General features: G+C 42.9%; 1 protein-coding gene across 7 annotated transcripts; it reads left to right on the top strand.

Moving 5' to 3' along the window:
• The first annotated feature begins 20 nt into the window (after window positions 1-20).
• On the top strand, window positions 21-15745 carry LOC124014415 (troponin T, cardiac muscle-like). Of its 7 annotated transcripts, none has more exons than XM_046329355.1 (18): window positions 23-135; window positions 2421-2456; window positions 2592-2599; window positions 6437-6463; window positions 6774-6794; window positions 7711-7743; window positions 8016-8033; window positions 9002-9019; window positions 9374-9391; window positions 9828-9846; window positions 9945-10008; window positions 10264-10380; window positions 12026-12103; window positions 12210-12323; window positions 12454-12566; window positions 12865-12955; window positions 13682-13722; window positions 15538-15745. In XM_046329355.1, exons 2-18 carry the CDS (start codon window positions 2437-2439, stop codon window positions 15575-15577), a joined length of 840 nt encoding a protein of 279 aa, XP_046185311.1. In that variant the 5' UTR covers window positions 23-135; window positions 2421-2436; the 3' UTR covers window positions 15578-15745. The 7 variants fall into 7 exon arrangements, with proteins under 7 accessions (XP_046185316.1, XP_046185313.1, XP_046185314.1 ...); XM_046329356.1 differs by lacking the exon at window positions 13682-13722 and adding an exon at window positions 14035-14072; XM_046329357.1 differs by lacking the exon at window positions 9002-9019 and having other exon boundaries at window positions 22-135.
• Window positions 15746-16284: the final 539 nt, after the last annotated feature.

Below are 16284 nucleotides of genomic sequence, written 5' to 3' on the forward strand. Positions count from 1 at the left end.
CCAATCAGATATAAGAGGTGGTCACATGGGTGGCAGGGCTGCATTATGTGAGCATTAGAGTCTCATTGAAGTTGTCTGTTTCTGGATCTGAAAGAATAAGACAGGTCCATTTCTCTTTCCTGTGTGGTTTTGGAGGTAAGGCTGTTGACTGTGACCCCTGACTTGACTGTAACAATGACACTTTGCTGGGATGCATGCGTGAATGAATGCCTGCTCTGGGGCTAGACTGCTGTTTTGTAACCCATGTCAATCTGGGCACGTGGAATACATGTTTTCTGTGCAAGAAGGACCATATCATATTTTTGTTGCATTAAGAAATGCTGAACTAATACACTTCAGGCAATGCCAGAGAGAAAAGTTTATGGATTCTGTTTCTTTGCGTCTGTTTGATTTGCTTCTCATGGCTCAGACTGGACCGAGACAGACAGTCAGTGGGCACTAAGCTAGTCTTCTGTAGGGGGAACTGGGTGTTAGCATGCTTTGGGCTTTGACTTAATGCTGGTTAATGCTGAAAGCGGCACCCGCAACATTCCTGCCACTGTCAAACCATTTTATTCCAGCACTCAAGCCAGGGCCCAATGCTGACCGCACACATTAAAGCAAAACACATTTAATTCCACAGGGAAACAAGTCTCATTGCCTGTGAATTCTTGGTGGATTTCAGTTAATACGTTTTCAGACACAGCTCTTTAAACAGATGGTGTATATTCTACTTGACATCTCTCTTAGCTGGAGTTCTCTGTTGTAGCTATTTGGAGGTCGGACTGGGACACTATGTCCTCAACTGAGTTGAAGTCTGGTGTTGAAGAAATTCACTCTAGGCTAGTTACTTCCGTCCAAATGTATGTTATGTATAGGTGTGTGTCCCAAATACACTTAACTTGTAATGAACTGGCATGTAAGGTCAGAGGATGGGCATAGGGAAGGAAGGATGGGTGAGGTGAGGAGTAATGGTTTTCTAATCCAGTCCTCTAGGTTTGCTTCAGTTTTACCTTCATGGCAAATATGGTCAATGTTAAGATTGACTCCCATCTCCTCTGATAGATAGTTTCATAATGGGATCATTTTTGGAATGTAACGCATGTTGCTAAAAGCTGTCGAGTTGATGGGTGCTGTATGTACAGCTCTAGAGGGTTGGCCAACCCGTTGTCCAAAATAGCTGGCCTTGACTGGCATGTTATTCATTGATTTACTGTGTGTGTGTGTGTGTGTGTGTGTGTGTGTGTGTGTGTGTGTGTGTGTGTGTGTGTGTGTGTGTGTGTGTGTGTGTGTGTGTGTGTGTGTGTGTGTGTGTGTGTGTGTGTGTGTATAAGCATGTAGGCACTCAATAAGCTCAGCCAACTTCATTGTCTGGAATAGCACCTAACACCTGCTGATGAACTGTGGTTTATTATTGTTAAAAATAACCCCTCTGTATATCAACGGAGTGACTCTAGTTTTATGATCTGACGATTTGTCTTTCAACGGAAAGTTGTCATCTCAAATGATTCATCCACACGATAGCATTCTTACATTTGTTAGTTAAATATAGAACTATATAACCTCATGAATCTGTTCCTGTCTGTAAAGTAATGATAACCTTCAGGTTGTCCATAAAATGCCCCGTATCTGGTATGACAAGGCCATCAGCTTGAAATAATACGTTGGAGTTTAATTAATGCCAGTACATATTTGGGAGATATGTGCCATTCCTTAGCACCTGTTCAACGTGTTCACCTGCTATTTCTGTGAAAAAAACATTTATAATACACTGATTTACGATTGGGATGGCAGGGCAGTGGTTGTAAAAATAAAATAAAGTTTAATTTACTGTTATCTGTTTGTCTTAAACTGGAAATCTATAAATAAAGTATTGGAAAGTAACAGTGCCTTTTAGTGCCTGGTGCAAAGAATGCTTAAAGTGTCCGTTGCTGTCCCAGTCCCAGTGTAATGGTTAGTGTGTTATCCAGACATCAGGTTATCCTGCCCATAGAGAAGAGAGGAGAAGCCCTCCATGCCAAGAGGAAATGGCTGAGGATTAGTCTTGGAGCTGTTTAGAGCTGAGGGCCTCAGGGCAGCCAGTCCCAGAGTGGTGAAAGAACACCACATACAGACACTCAACTCAAACACATCAGATATTACTGTGCTGTGTATCTCTATGTGCCGCAGATGAAAACGTCACTAGGCCTGAGTGCATTTAGAATGGTCCCTATTCCTTATCTAGTGCACTGGAGCCCTGGTTAAATGTAGTGCACTATATCAGGAGAAGGGTGCCATTTTAGACACAGCTTTGTGTGGGTAAAAAAGATTCAAAGGTTTCAATCTTTATCTAGTATTTTTGCCATCCATCCATGCCCCAGTCATTTCACCACTATATTCCTTCTCCTCGTGCTTATTTGTGTGAAACAGAAAACATCAGTACTCTTGTCTCTCATGTCCAGGTAATCCAATCTAAACATGGCAGATGAAGAAAATGAGTAAGTATGGCATATTTATCTTTGTCGTCTCAGAAACTATAGCCTTCACTACAGAGTATTTAGTAATGAGATTTCTTTTCAAAAAAATGTCTACCAACAAAATGTCTCATGTTTTTTTGTTTGTTTTCTTTTCAGGGAGGAAGGTACAGTAAGACTTTGAGAATTGATTATTACTTTTTTTGGCTAAACGAAATATGCTTCAAGCCCACTTTAAGCTGAGTGTACAAAACATTAGGAACACCTGCTCTTTCCCATGTCATAAGCTGACCAGGTGAATCTAGGTGATGTCACCTGTTAAGTCCTCTTCAATCAGTGAAGATGAAGGGGAGGAGACAGGTTAAAGAAGGATTTTTAAGCCTTGGGACAATTGAGACATATATTGTGTGTGTGACATTCAGAGGGTGAATGAGCAAGACAAAAGATTTAAGTGCCTTTAAGTGTCAGGCGCATCGGTTTGTGTGTGTCAAGAAATGCAATACTGCTGGGTTTTTCACGCTCAACAATTTCCCATGTGTATCAAAAATGGTCCACCACTCAAATGACATCCAGCCAACTTAACACAACTGTGGGAAGCATTGGAGTTGACATGGGCCAGCATCCCTGTGGAATGCTTTCGACACCTTGTAGACTCCATGCCCTAACAAATTGAGGCTGTTCTGAGAGCAAAAGGGGGTGCAACTCGATATTAGGAAGGTGTTCCTAATGTTTTGTACACTCAATTGCACATATATCGCTAAGATTGACTATATTAGCTATATTGCAAATATATTGCTGACTGTGTCTGCGCAGTGGCAGAAACCCCCACAGAGGAAGGTAAAAGCTTTGTATGGCTTCGTATGTTACTTAGACGTTGTTGGATTGAGTGCATGATAGATATACTGTAGCAAAAATAACTAACAAAAATGATTCATAACTTGTTTTTAAAGCATGCTTCGTGGACCTGATCAAAATATACCTTAAACTAGATATTTTTAACGTGAAATTTTAAATGCTATGTCTACATTTGTCTCTCAAGATAAACATTTTGGAACGTGCATATCATTTGTATACTGGTTTCCTACCCTTCTGTCTTTGTGGTATATGCTTACATGGATATAATATAATAATATAATATATGCCATTTGAGCAAACTGTTACCATGTTGACCCAGACTGGTGGATACCATGTTGACCCAGACTGTATTGGTGTTACCATGTTGACCCAGACTGTTGACCTGTTACCAGACTGGTGTCATGTTACCATGTTGACCCACCATGTTGACCCAGTGGAGGTGACCTGTTACCATGTTGACCCAGACTGGTGGAGGTGACCTGTTACCATGTTGACCCAGACTGGTGGAGTTACCATGTTGACCCAGACTGTTACCATGTTGACCCAGACTGGTGGAGATGACCTGTTACCATGTTGACCCAGACTTACCATGTTGACCCAGACTGGTGGAGGTGACCTGTTACCATGTTGACCCAGACTGGTAGGTGACCTGTTACCATGTTGACCCAGACTGGTGGAGGTGACCATGTTGACCCAGACTGGTGGAGGTGGCCTGTTACCATGTTGACCTGTTACCATGTTGACCCAGACTGGTGGAGGTGACCTGTTACCATGACTGGTGGAGAAGACCTGTTACCATGTTGACCCAGACTGGTGGAGGTGACCTGTTACCATGTTGACCCAGACTGGTGGAGAAGACCTGTTACCATGTTGACCCAGACTGGTGGAGGTGACCTGTTACCATGTTGACCCAGACTGTTGACCTGTTGACCATGTTGACCCAGACTGGTGACCTGTTACCATGTTGACCCAGACTGGTGTTGACCCAGAGGTGAGGTGACCTGTTACCATGTTGACCCATTTGTTACCATGTTGACCCAGACTGGTGGAGGTGACCTGTTACCATGTTGACCCAGACTGGTGGAGAAGACCTGTTACCATGTTGACCCAGAATGGTGGAGGTGACCTGTTACCATGTTGACCCAGACTGGTGGAGGTGACCTGTTACCATGTTGACCCAGACTGTATCTAGTGGAGGTGACCTGTTACCATGTTGACCCAGACTGGTGGAGGTGACCTGTTACCATGTTGACCCAGACTGGTGGAGATGACCTGTTACCATGTTGACCCAGACTGGTGGAGGTGACCTGTTACCATGTTGACCCAGACTGGTGGAGACCTGTTACCATGTTGACCCAGACCAGACTGGAGGTGACCTGTTACCATGTTGACCCAGACTGGTGGAGTGACCTGTTACCATGTTGACCCAATATAACCTGTTACCATGTTGACCCAGACTGGTGGAGGTGACCTGTTACCATGTTGACCCAGACTGGTGGAGGTGACCTGTTACCATGTTGACCCAGAATGGTGGAGTTGTTACCCCCAGACTGGTGGAGGTGACCTTACCATGTTGACCCAGACCTAGACCTGTTACCATGTTGACCCAGACTGTGGAGGTGACCTGTTACCATGTTGACCCAGACTTATCAGTGGAGGTGACCTGTTACCATGTTGACCCAGACTGGTGGAGGTGACCTGTTACCATGTTGACCCAGACTGTGGAGGTGACCTGTTACCATGTTGACCCAGACTGGTGGAGGTGACCTGTTACCATGTTGACCCAGACTGTTACCATGTTGACCCAGACTGGTGGAGAAGACCTGTTACCATGTTGACCCAGACTGGTGGAGGTGACCTGTTACCATGTTGACCCAGACTGACCTGTTACCATGTTGACCCAGACTGGTGGAGGTGACCTGTTACCATGTTGACCCAGACTGGTGGAGGTGACCTGTTACCTGACCCAGGTGGAGGTGACCTGTTACCATGTTGACCCAGAGAGGTGACCTGTTACCATGTTGACCCAGACTGGTGGAGGTGACCTGTTACCATGTTGACCCAGACTGGTGGAGGTGACCTGTTACCATGTTGACCCAGACTGGTGGAGGTGACCTGTTACCACCTGGAGGTGACCTGTTACCATGTTGACCCAGACTGACCTGTTACCATGTTGACCCAGACTGGTGGAGGTTGACCTGTTACCATGTTGACCCAGACTGGTGGAGGTGACCTGTTACCATGTTGACCCAGACTGGTGGAGGTGACCTGTTACCATGTTGACCCAGACTGGTGGAGGTGACCTGTTACCATGTTGACCCAGACTGGTGGAGGTGACCTGTTACCATGTTGACCCAGACTGGTGGAGGTAGACATGTTGGTGGAGGTGACCTGTTACCATTGACCATGGTTGACCCAGACTGGTGGAGGTGACCTGTTACCATGTTGACCCAGACTAGTGGAGGTGACCTGTTACCATGTTGACCCAGACTGGTGGAGGTGACCCCATGTTGACCCAGACTGGTGGAGGTGACCTGTTACCATGTTGACCCAGACTGGTGGAGGTGACCATGTTGACCCAGACTGTTGACCCATGTTGACCCAGACTGGTGGAGGTGACCTGTTACCATGTTGACCCAGACTGGTGGAGGTGACCTGTTACCATGTTGAACCAGACTGTATCTAAATATATATCCAATGTGTATGAGACTTATACCCTTTTCATGTGTCCTACTCCATATTCCATCCAATAGCTAAACACATGTTACACCATGCACTCTCCATTCCATAAACAGAATGTGTTGTTCACTCTAGAATGGTTTTCAATGTTCTGACAATGGTTGCATGAAATGTTTGTATGTACTGTATGGAAATGATACTGATACTGAATCAGATTCAAACAATTTGATCCAATCTGATCATTATGTATGAACATTTGTTTCATACCAGTTTGATGGTGTAATAAACAGTTTGCCTTGATCTTATCGTATAAGTGGCCCTGACTACAGGTCTAGGATCAGATCACCATACACCAATTCTGAACCATAATCATTATTATCCTTAAACAATATCTGACCCTAGGTCAGTGGTTAGGGCTTCTACCAACTCATTGCCTTGAACCACTAATTCATCTTCTGTTCACTCATCAGTCGAGGTTGAAGTCCCGGCAGAGGAAGGTAAAGCGTCCCATGTGTTGTGAACTGCATGAATACAGATCCATAAATATAATAGTATTATAAATATATGCATATTGTACAGCTAGAGATTCAGTTTTCTTCAGTGTTGAAATACTCTATATTCCTATGTCATACATACTAGTTTCACAGAATGCACTGTAACATTTAGCCTCTAGTCACTGGTACCTTATTTTCAGATGGCATACAGTATTCCTATAGTTAATGCTGCATTAATGATTTTGGCTGTATTAATGATGAACAAAACAATGCGCTTTAAGCCCTATTCATATGTCTGATGTCCTTACAATAGATGCTGCTCCTGCAGAGGAAGGTAATGCTTTTCAATGCTTCATATGTACAGATTCTGCATGCTAATATACATGTAATGTACCCCACATACAAGTTATATACTGTACAACAAATAAAAGATGTGGTATGAGCACAGTGTTTTTGTAGTCAATGAAGTTGAAAGCAACTGTCCCGCAGATATTCTGTCATTTATAACGTACATAATATCTCTCCTCACGGAGCTGTACAATAATATTTGCTTCATAATCAGATCAAAGGCTGTATTTCTCTCTGCCTTATTGACTCTGCCTTAGTATAACAGTGGCTGACACTAAACAATCCTATGCTTTTAGCTATAACAGAACCTGCCCCAGAACCTGTAGAAGGTACATTTTTTATCTTGGCTATTATTATTATTATTATTATTGGCTTAGTACCAAAAAAAAAGTAATCATCCTTATCAAAGTGATAGTTAAGCGATGTATCTACTGTAGGTCTAAATGTGTAAAATAGCTGAACTATCCCTTTTTAAGTTATTTGCTTCACTCGTTGCAAATTCACTAATCAACTATATGACTTTACCACAGAACCTGCCCCTGCTGTTGTAGGTAAACCGTGTCATGGCTTGATATGCTTCTTGTTTTTGCACATGATTATTATTAGCGAATAATAACAATTGATCCACTTACTAATCTTTCGCTACCGTTACCGTAGAGCCCACACCAGACATAGAACCAGGTAATGCTTTCTTGCTTTTAACATGAAATGTCATTGCTGCATATTAAGATGTACCCTAGCTACAGTATCAATATTAGACTTAAGTGTTCAGAGTAAAAGTATACCGGTGTTATTATTTTACCAACAGTAGTTTGGCGTTATGTCGTGGAACATGTTTGTTTTGGTTCTGTCTTCTTTGCTTCAAGCTTTCCTCGCATACTAACATTGTATCTTCACCATAGAGCCAGAACCAGAGCCAGAGCCAGACGTAGAAGGTAAAGACCTGTTTTTGCTTTACCATGGTCTTTAGTTTCTAGTATAGATGTGCATTTGTGCTAATAGTACGCATTCCTTAATGCCAGTGAAGTAATCGAAGACACATGAACAATCGGCATTGTATTAATGCAACATACAGTACATACTTATTTTCACAACACTGACTGAGTTATTTTTATTATTATATCAATTATAAAATGTATTATTTTTCTTTACCTCATATTTTGTACACTCAACTGATCCACTCCTCATTCTCTTATCCTTACAAAAGAGCCCACTGCAGTAGAAGGTAATTTTGATCTTTTACCTCGACATTACAACGTTTTCCCCTGCATGGTTTATACCTTCTATCTGCAGTAGTAACTTACTTTTTTAACTAGGCACGACAACAGCTTGCAGCTCATCTGGCCCACAGGTGCTGTCAAAGTCGCAACTAAATATTTTTGCACATTAATTTTCATAACTATATGCTTCCTGCTTTATTGATTCATTCATGTGTCCTTGCAACAGAGCCCCCACCTGTTGTAGAAGGTAAAGCTTTTTTTGGGCTTCATCTTACAAATACGTACAGTGCATCATCTCATATTCTATTATTCGCTTCATGCTTTCCTATCTTTGCTAATCAGTCCGATGATGCTTTTATAACAGAGCCGCCCCCCGCAGTAGTAGAAAGTAAAGCTTTTCTTGGCTTCGAATTCACTTAGTTTGAGCTGCATTTGATATCCCAGATGCATGTATGTTATAAGCTTTATTATAAACTGGGTGGTTCGAGCCCTGAATGCTGATTGGCTGACAGACATGGTATATCAGATGTATACCATGTGTATGACAAAACATGTTGTTTTTTATTACTGCTCTAATTAAGTTGGGAACCAGTTTATAATAGCAATAAGGCACCTCGGGTGTTTGTGGTATATTGCCAATATACCACGGCTAAGGCCTGTGTCCAGGCACTCCGCGCTGCGTTGTGCATAAGAACAGTCCTTAGCCGTGGTATATTGGCCATATACCACACCCCCTTGGGCCTTATTGCTTATATAGCACACTTTTCACTGGTACCATTTGTGCCACTTTAGCATACCCAGCTAACAAACGTATCATACTGATTAACCCCCCATTACTGACTAATGTGTACTGATTCAATATCAATAGACCTTTAACAGCATGCGCCTTACAAGGTCATATTCTCACACTTCACTGATCCACATTTCAGTCTTATTGACTACTAAACAAATCGTTCTCATGTCCCTCACATAGAAACGCCTGCAGAAGAAGGTACCTGTTATACGTTGTTTTTGTCTTGTACAGAATGCATGAAGTGTAGACCTATAACTATAGACTGCGACGGTCTGCTGTGAATGTTCATTTGTATTCCTTAGTATCTAATACGTTGTGTTTCATACCATTGAAGCTGCCTGTCAGAACATTGAGCCACCACTATCACTATGTGGTTTTGGTTGCGTAATACACACTTTCATACAGTAGGTTTCAATAGATAAGGCCTATCATTGGAATATCCTGCAGTAATAATCCAATGTGTTACCATAGTGTACTGTACATGGATGAGTCTTGTGTTGAAAGCTCTGTGTGTAATCATCCCTTCTTTTTCTGTATGTTTTTCACCAACAGCCAGTGGAGAGACTCAAGGTGAGTGTTGTCTAGTTCTTTGTAACTTATAGTTCTAGATCCATTCTTGTTGTCTGTAACTAGTTCTAGGTCTATTCTTGTTCTCTGTAGCCAGTTTAAGGTGTAGTTGTCAAGTTCTCTGTGTGTATTTTGTATAGAATTTCAGAAGATCACTCTTAGAGTCATGTGTCTCAGTCTAAAATAAGTTATGTATTATTTTATTATTTTTGCTATAAACAACAGAAGGCACAATTCACAACTGTTGAAACATTTCCAAAGCCATTTATGTTTTAAAAAACACTTCAAACCTTTGGATTTTTCTCAATTTGGTTAAGAGATATTTAAAAAGATTTTGATTTTTACTAATCAGATTTAGAAAAATATATATATTGAATTTGATCACTTCTTATTTCTACTTTGAAATAAATAAAATAGCCTTTTCTGTTGTGACTTACAGATTCCAAAGCCAAACCAAAGTAAGTGTTTGATTCTACTTTCTTGTGGTTTGCCGTGTCACTGAATCAAAGTAATTAAACGGAGAGTATTTGATGGAATCATCTCTGATGTTTTTCAGAAGTTTTATGCCAAATGTTGCCCCTCCAAAGCTACCAGAGGGAGATGGTAAAGTCGATTTTGATGTGAGTGATGCAATCCTAACAGCTAGATTACCTGAATATAGCAATAAGAGTGCCCAACACACTATTCACTCTGTGTGCGTGTGTGTGTGTGTGTGTGTGTGTGTGTGTGTGTGTGTGTGTGTGTGTGTGTGTGTGTGTGTGTGTGTGTGTGTGTGTGTGTGTGTGTGTGTGTGTGTGTGTGTGTGTGTGTGTGTGTGTGTGTGTGTGTGTGTGTGTGTGTGTGCGTGCGTGCGTGCGTGTGTGTGTGCTTTACAGGACCTGCATAGGAAGCGTCAAGAGAAGGACATGGCTGAGCTGACCTCTCTGATTGAGTCTCACTTTGTCCAGAGGAAGAAAGATGAAGATGAGCTCATCAGTCTCGTTAACAGGATCGTAAGTCCTCTACTGTAGCACTGCTGGAGCTCAAACACACACTGCTGGAACACTACATGGGCATGTTTAAAAATATATATATATTATTTTTTATTTCACCTTTATTTAACCAGGTAGGCAAGTTGAGAACAAGTTCTCATTTACAATTGTGACCTGGCCAAGATAAAGCAAAGCAGTTCGACACATACAACGACACAGTGTTACACATGGAGTAAAACAAACATACAGTCAATAATACAGTAGAAACAAGTCTATATACGATGTGAGCAAATGAGGTGAGAAGGGAGGTAAAGGCAGAAAAGGCCAAGGTGGTAAATACAGTATAGCCAGTAAAACACTGGAATGGTAGATTTGCAGTGGAAGAATGTGCAAAGTAGAAATAAAAATAATCGGGTGCAAAGGAGCAAAATAAATCAATAAAATAAATACAGTAGGGAAAGAGGTAGTTGTTTGGGCTAAATTATAGGTGGGCAATGTACAGGTGTAGTAATCTGTGAGCTGCTCTGACAGCTGGTGCTTAAAGCTAGTGAGGGAGATAAGTGTTTCCAGTTTCAGAGATTTTTGTAGTTCGTTCCAGTCATTGGCAGTAGAGAACTGGAAGGAGAGGCGGCCAAAGAAAGAATTGGTTTTGGGGGTGACCAGAGAGATATACCTGCTGGAGCGCGTGCTACAGGTGGGTGATGCTATGGTGACCAGCGAGCTTAGATAAGGGGGGACTGACTTTACCTAGCAGGGTCTTGTAGATGACATGGAGCCAGTGGGTTTGGCGACGAGTATGAAGCGAGGGCCAGCCAACGAGAGCGTACAGGTCACAATGGTGGATAGTATATGGGGCTTTGGTGACAAAACGGATGGCACTGTGATAGACTGCATCCAATTGGTTGAGTAGGGTATTGGAGGCTATTTTGTAAATGACATCGCCGAAGTCGAGGATTGGTAGGATGATCAGTTTTACAAGGGTATGTTTGGCAGCATGAGTGAAGGATGCTTTGTTGTGAAATAGGAAGCCAATTCTAGTTTTAACTTTGGATTGGAGATGTTTGATGTGGGTCTGGAAGGAGAGTTTACAGTCTAACCAGACACCTAGGTATTTGTAGTTGTCCACGTATTCTAAGTCAGAGCCGTCCAGAGTAGTGATGTTGGACAGGCGGGCAGGTGCAGGCAGCGATCGGTTGAAGAGCATGCATTTAGTTTTACTTGTATTGGAGGCCACGGAAGGAGAGTTGTATGGCATTGAAGCTTGCCTGGAGGGCTGTTAACACGGTGTCCAAAGAAGGGCCAGAAGTATACAGAATGGTGTTGTCTGCGTAGAGGTGGATCATAGAATTACCAGCAGCAAGAGCGACATCATTGATGTATACAGAGAAGAGAGTCAGTGTTGGTGAACATTCTGGTTGGCTCCCATAGCTTAAGCCCGGGCTCAGTGTGCCAACATAGTCTTGAGGTACACAGATGAATCAGGTTGGATACCTTATCTGTCACGGACTGTAACTGTGTGTGTGTGTGTGTGTGTGTGTGTGTGTGTGTGTGTGTGTGTGTGTGTGTGTGTGTGTGTGTGTGTGTGTGTGTGTGTGTGTGTGTGTGTGTGTGTGTGTGTGTGTGTGTGTGGGGATGTGCGTGCGTGCGTGTGTGTGTGTGTGTGCAGGAGAAGCGTCGTACCGAGAGGGCAGAGCAGCAGAGGATTCGTGCTGAGCAAGAGAAAGAGAGGCAGGCCCGTCTGGCCGTGAGTCTCTCGTTGTGTAATGTTTCCATTGTGATGTCAAGGCCAACTGCGGCCCAAGTTGTTTTCTCCTCTTCTTAAACCTTCTGTTGCTCACTCCCCGACGCAGGAAGAGAAAGAGAGGAGGGAGCAAGATGAACAGCGTAGGAAGCACGATGATGACGCTAAGAAGAAGAAGGCCCTCACTACCATGACTCACACGTACGGTGGCATCCAACAGAAGGTTAGCGCTAGCTCCACACGCACTCGCTCTCTCTCATGATTACAACATTTGCATCAGAGTTGCTGCCCCCTCGTGGTTATCTTGACACTTGCATGCCCTCTCACTGTGCTGCGGTGATGTCCATCCACAGCAAGAGGGCAAGAAGGGAGCCAAGAAGCAGACTGAGAGAGAAAAGAAGAAGAAGATTCTGGCTGACAGAAGGAAGGCTCTGATCATCGACCATCTCAACGAGGACAAACTCAAGTATGATATATCTAATTACCCCGAAATACTCACAGGTCTTTGACTGAGTCCCAAATGGCACCCGGGTTCTGGTCAAAGGGTATGCACTTTTAAGGGAATAGGGTATCATTTCAGACACACGTTGAAAGCTCTATTTCATTGTTGAAAGTATATATTGTACAGGTTTATACATTGAAGAAAACAGTAAATGCAGATGAATACACATAGTTGCTTAGAAAGTCTGCTGTGAAGGAGAGACCAAAACTAGAACCTCATGCGCTGGCTGAACGCTGGCGTCCCATTGGTTGTCGTCCTGCAGGGAGAAGGCCAATGAGCTGTGGCAGTGGATGATGGAGCTGGAGGCGGAGAAGTTCGACCTCAGCGAGAAACTGAAGAAGCAGAAATATGACGTGAGTGTTCTCACTCCGGTCCAAGCTATGGTGATAATACCCGTGGCTGTACTGTGCATGGTGATCCACAGGGTAAGAACAAGATCACTGGTCGTGCCTATGACATGACAGTATAATGCGGTGATGACTACAAGACTGTGATGTTTTACTTCAAATGGGTCTGGGTCTTTTTCATGTGTCCTGACCTCCATATCATCTCCTCTGTCATCCAATGACTGCATACCACAAGGGGCTGGTGAGGGGAGGACGGCTCATAATAAATGACGGGAGTGAATTGAGGAAAAATGTACTTACTTCAACTGTGATCGGGTTGTCTCCCCTATCTCAAAACGAATGCACTGACTGTGTACGTCTCTCTGGATAAGAGGGTCTGCTAAGTGACTAAAATGTTCATGTAAAATGAATGGTATCAAGCACATGGAAACCACGTGTTTGATACCATTCCATTTATTCCGTTCCAGCCATTCCTATGTGCCCGTCCTCCCCAATTAAGGGGCCACCAGCCGCCTGCGCTCTCTACCAAAGCATTACATGTGTCCCTTTACATGCTGTGAATGCAGTCTATTTCACAGAGAGTAACTTACACTCTTGAAATACAAAGCCGTTTAAACATATACATGCATATCATGCCACATCCCCTATTCTGAAACTGGTGGTGTTAATCCTACTGCCCAAGAGGACACCCTACGAGGGGCGCAGCTGTCTAAAACTCTGACTTGCTTCCAGATGAATGTTCTCCAGACCCGAATCAATGAGCAGCAGAAGTTGTGAGTAATGGGCTGTGGGGGCGTCAACCTCACTGTTGTGTAGTCCGCTGTCAGTCGTTGTTGTCAGAGTGAGCGTTGTTTATTTTACACTCGGGGCTCAGGGAAGCTCAACCGGGCGACCGGGTCAGGTCAGGTGGTGGACCACAGGTGAATGCTTTCAACCAAAGGTGAACCACACACTCCACACACTCAGACAGGTGGCGGTGCAGCCAGGCCGTGGCTCCAAACTGCAGGATCCCAGGTTTCCCTACAGGTGTCAGTCAGTGTGTTGTCTCAGTGCTTAGGCAGCCTCCACTGTGTGTCCCTTCACAGATCAATCAGCTTCTGGCCCGTGTCCAGGACCACCAGAGGTAAGTACCCAGAGCCACACTGGTCAGTTTCTTCTCTATTTAAAAGAGCCTGGGGGGCCTAAACCAACCAACAAATGATAATGAATGCTACTCATTAAAAGAAAAACATTAAATCAAGTTTTGGAATTACTATCAAGACATTTGCAGTTGGGAACATTCAATGGAGTGTGTCTAAAGTGGCTTCCTCTCTTCGTCTCCTCCCATTAATCGGTATTGATCTGAAGACACAGGGTATGTGAAAGCAACCTTTCCTGCTTTTTTTTCCATCAGTGCAGATGAAGGAACGGAGACAAGGAGAAGGAGCTCATTTAGACTATTGAGATACACCCATTGACTGTTCACTGTCTTAACCCCAAGGCCTTTTAAAGTCACATGATCCTGCTTGAAGAGAACTAGCTCGGAGCATATGATCCAACCCTGGGAGAAAACATTAGGATCGTAGTGCTGCATCCTAATTTGACCAGTCTTTAGAGTGGCTCCTTCCATTCCATCCATCCCTCTCCATTCATCTAGAATAGACCCAAATAGTCTGGGAAGATCGTGATCCTAATCAACAGCCTACTGTTGGCCCAAGAACATTGTGTCATCATCAAAACTGGCAGTAGATTATAGTCTTTGTAGGCTAAGGAACTTAGTTAAGTCATATGTATTGCAGTTCATACATTACATACTGTAATGCCTCCAAAAAATGACATCTGGAAAAAAGGTTTGACTCCTGTCCACTATTTTCTGATGGTAAGTTGAATTTTACATACAGGTATTGGCTGGCTATAGCTTTATAACTCATCTGTCAGGCTTGAGGAATGATAGATTGATAGCCTATAATAAATTATACATTTAAATGGTGCATTACAGGTGATATTCTAACTTCCAATTCAGTCAAATGTTCACTTAGTCATGCATTGATGTCAATGGGAAACTAAGAGAAAATGAGAGTTAGGATTTGGCCCTAAGAGAACATCACGGTAAGACCGCTGAAGATAGGACACGATCGCCATGTCATTCATTCATCCTCGTCCTTCACTAACCCTCGGTCCTGTATGTGAAAGTTCTGTCTTCCCTTTCATCCTGTGATGCATGCCAACTCTCACAGAACTGTCTCTGTTTCCATTCCCAGCCCCTCCTCCATCCCACACTCCCCCTCTTTCATACATCAATCTCTTAACTCATTCTTTCAAAACTACTCTTCCTCTCTGGTGCTGAAAATATTTCGGATAGATTTGTTGAAGATGATCCTGGTAGAACCTTTGAATATACATGTACTCGATATTTAAAATATTTTGTTGGTCCTATGTATTCACTCACATTAGTATAATAATCGCTTGAGGAGCTTATCTCTTTCAGCTCTTAGTATACCTACGCGTATTGTTCCCAAGTATACCAACATAATAGCGCCACCTAGTGGTCAGATAGAAAGAGTGACAGAGGTGTTTGACTGGTCTGTCTGCGCTGTGTGGTTTCACAGTGCCAAAGGCAGAGGCAAGGCCAAGGCGGTCAGGAGGTAATGAGACCTGGCAGGATGAAGTCTTCTGGACTGAAACGCCAGACGATGACGGAGGATTGTTTTGTTGTTCTTCTTATCAGTGTACATGCAAATTACTATGGAAATGTACTGTTATCACCGGTCACTGTTTGCATGAAGCCAGAAACAATAAAGAGATGTTTGCTTTTGATTCCGTGTCTGGTTTGATTTTAATGAAAAATCTGAAAAGTTTTAATGAAAAGTCTTGAGGCTGAAAAAATGTACAAAGACATACCCATTTTAAAATGCACGGACGACTGTTGTAAGTCGCTTTGGATAAAAGCGTCTGCCAATTGGCATATATTATTATTACATAATGTACAATACTGTGGCTCCAGTAGTGCTAAAGCTTTCGTCTCATTTCCCTGAGGTCGTGAATTCAAATCTAGCTTGCTTCTCTCCCTCCAGTTCTGTCTCATAACTCATAACGTAAAGCGTTTTGAGCATCTGGAAAAAGCGTTATATAAATCCAATCAATTATTATTATTAGACAAAGCAACAAGTTATTGAAATACATGTATTTATTAACCACACGTAAATACTACTGTACAACATAACACATATTGCCTGCACAGTGCAATCCCTTACAGAAAAACCACATGATTTCGCATGTAGAAAATCACGATGTCACATAAGAAATTTCACTTGACATCGTGTTTTTGGAACAGTACACATGTGAAAACAAAAATG

Source organism: Oncorhynchus gorbuscha, linkage group LG25 (genome assembly GCF_021184085.1).
Source record: "Oncorhynchus gorbuscha isolate QuinsamMale2020 ecotype Even-year linkage group LG25, OgorEven_v1.0, whole genome shotgun sequence".
Taxonomy (NCBI): Eukaryota; Metazoa; Chordata; class Actinopteri; order Salmoniformes; family Salmonidae; genus Oncorhynchus; species Oncorhynchus gorbuscha.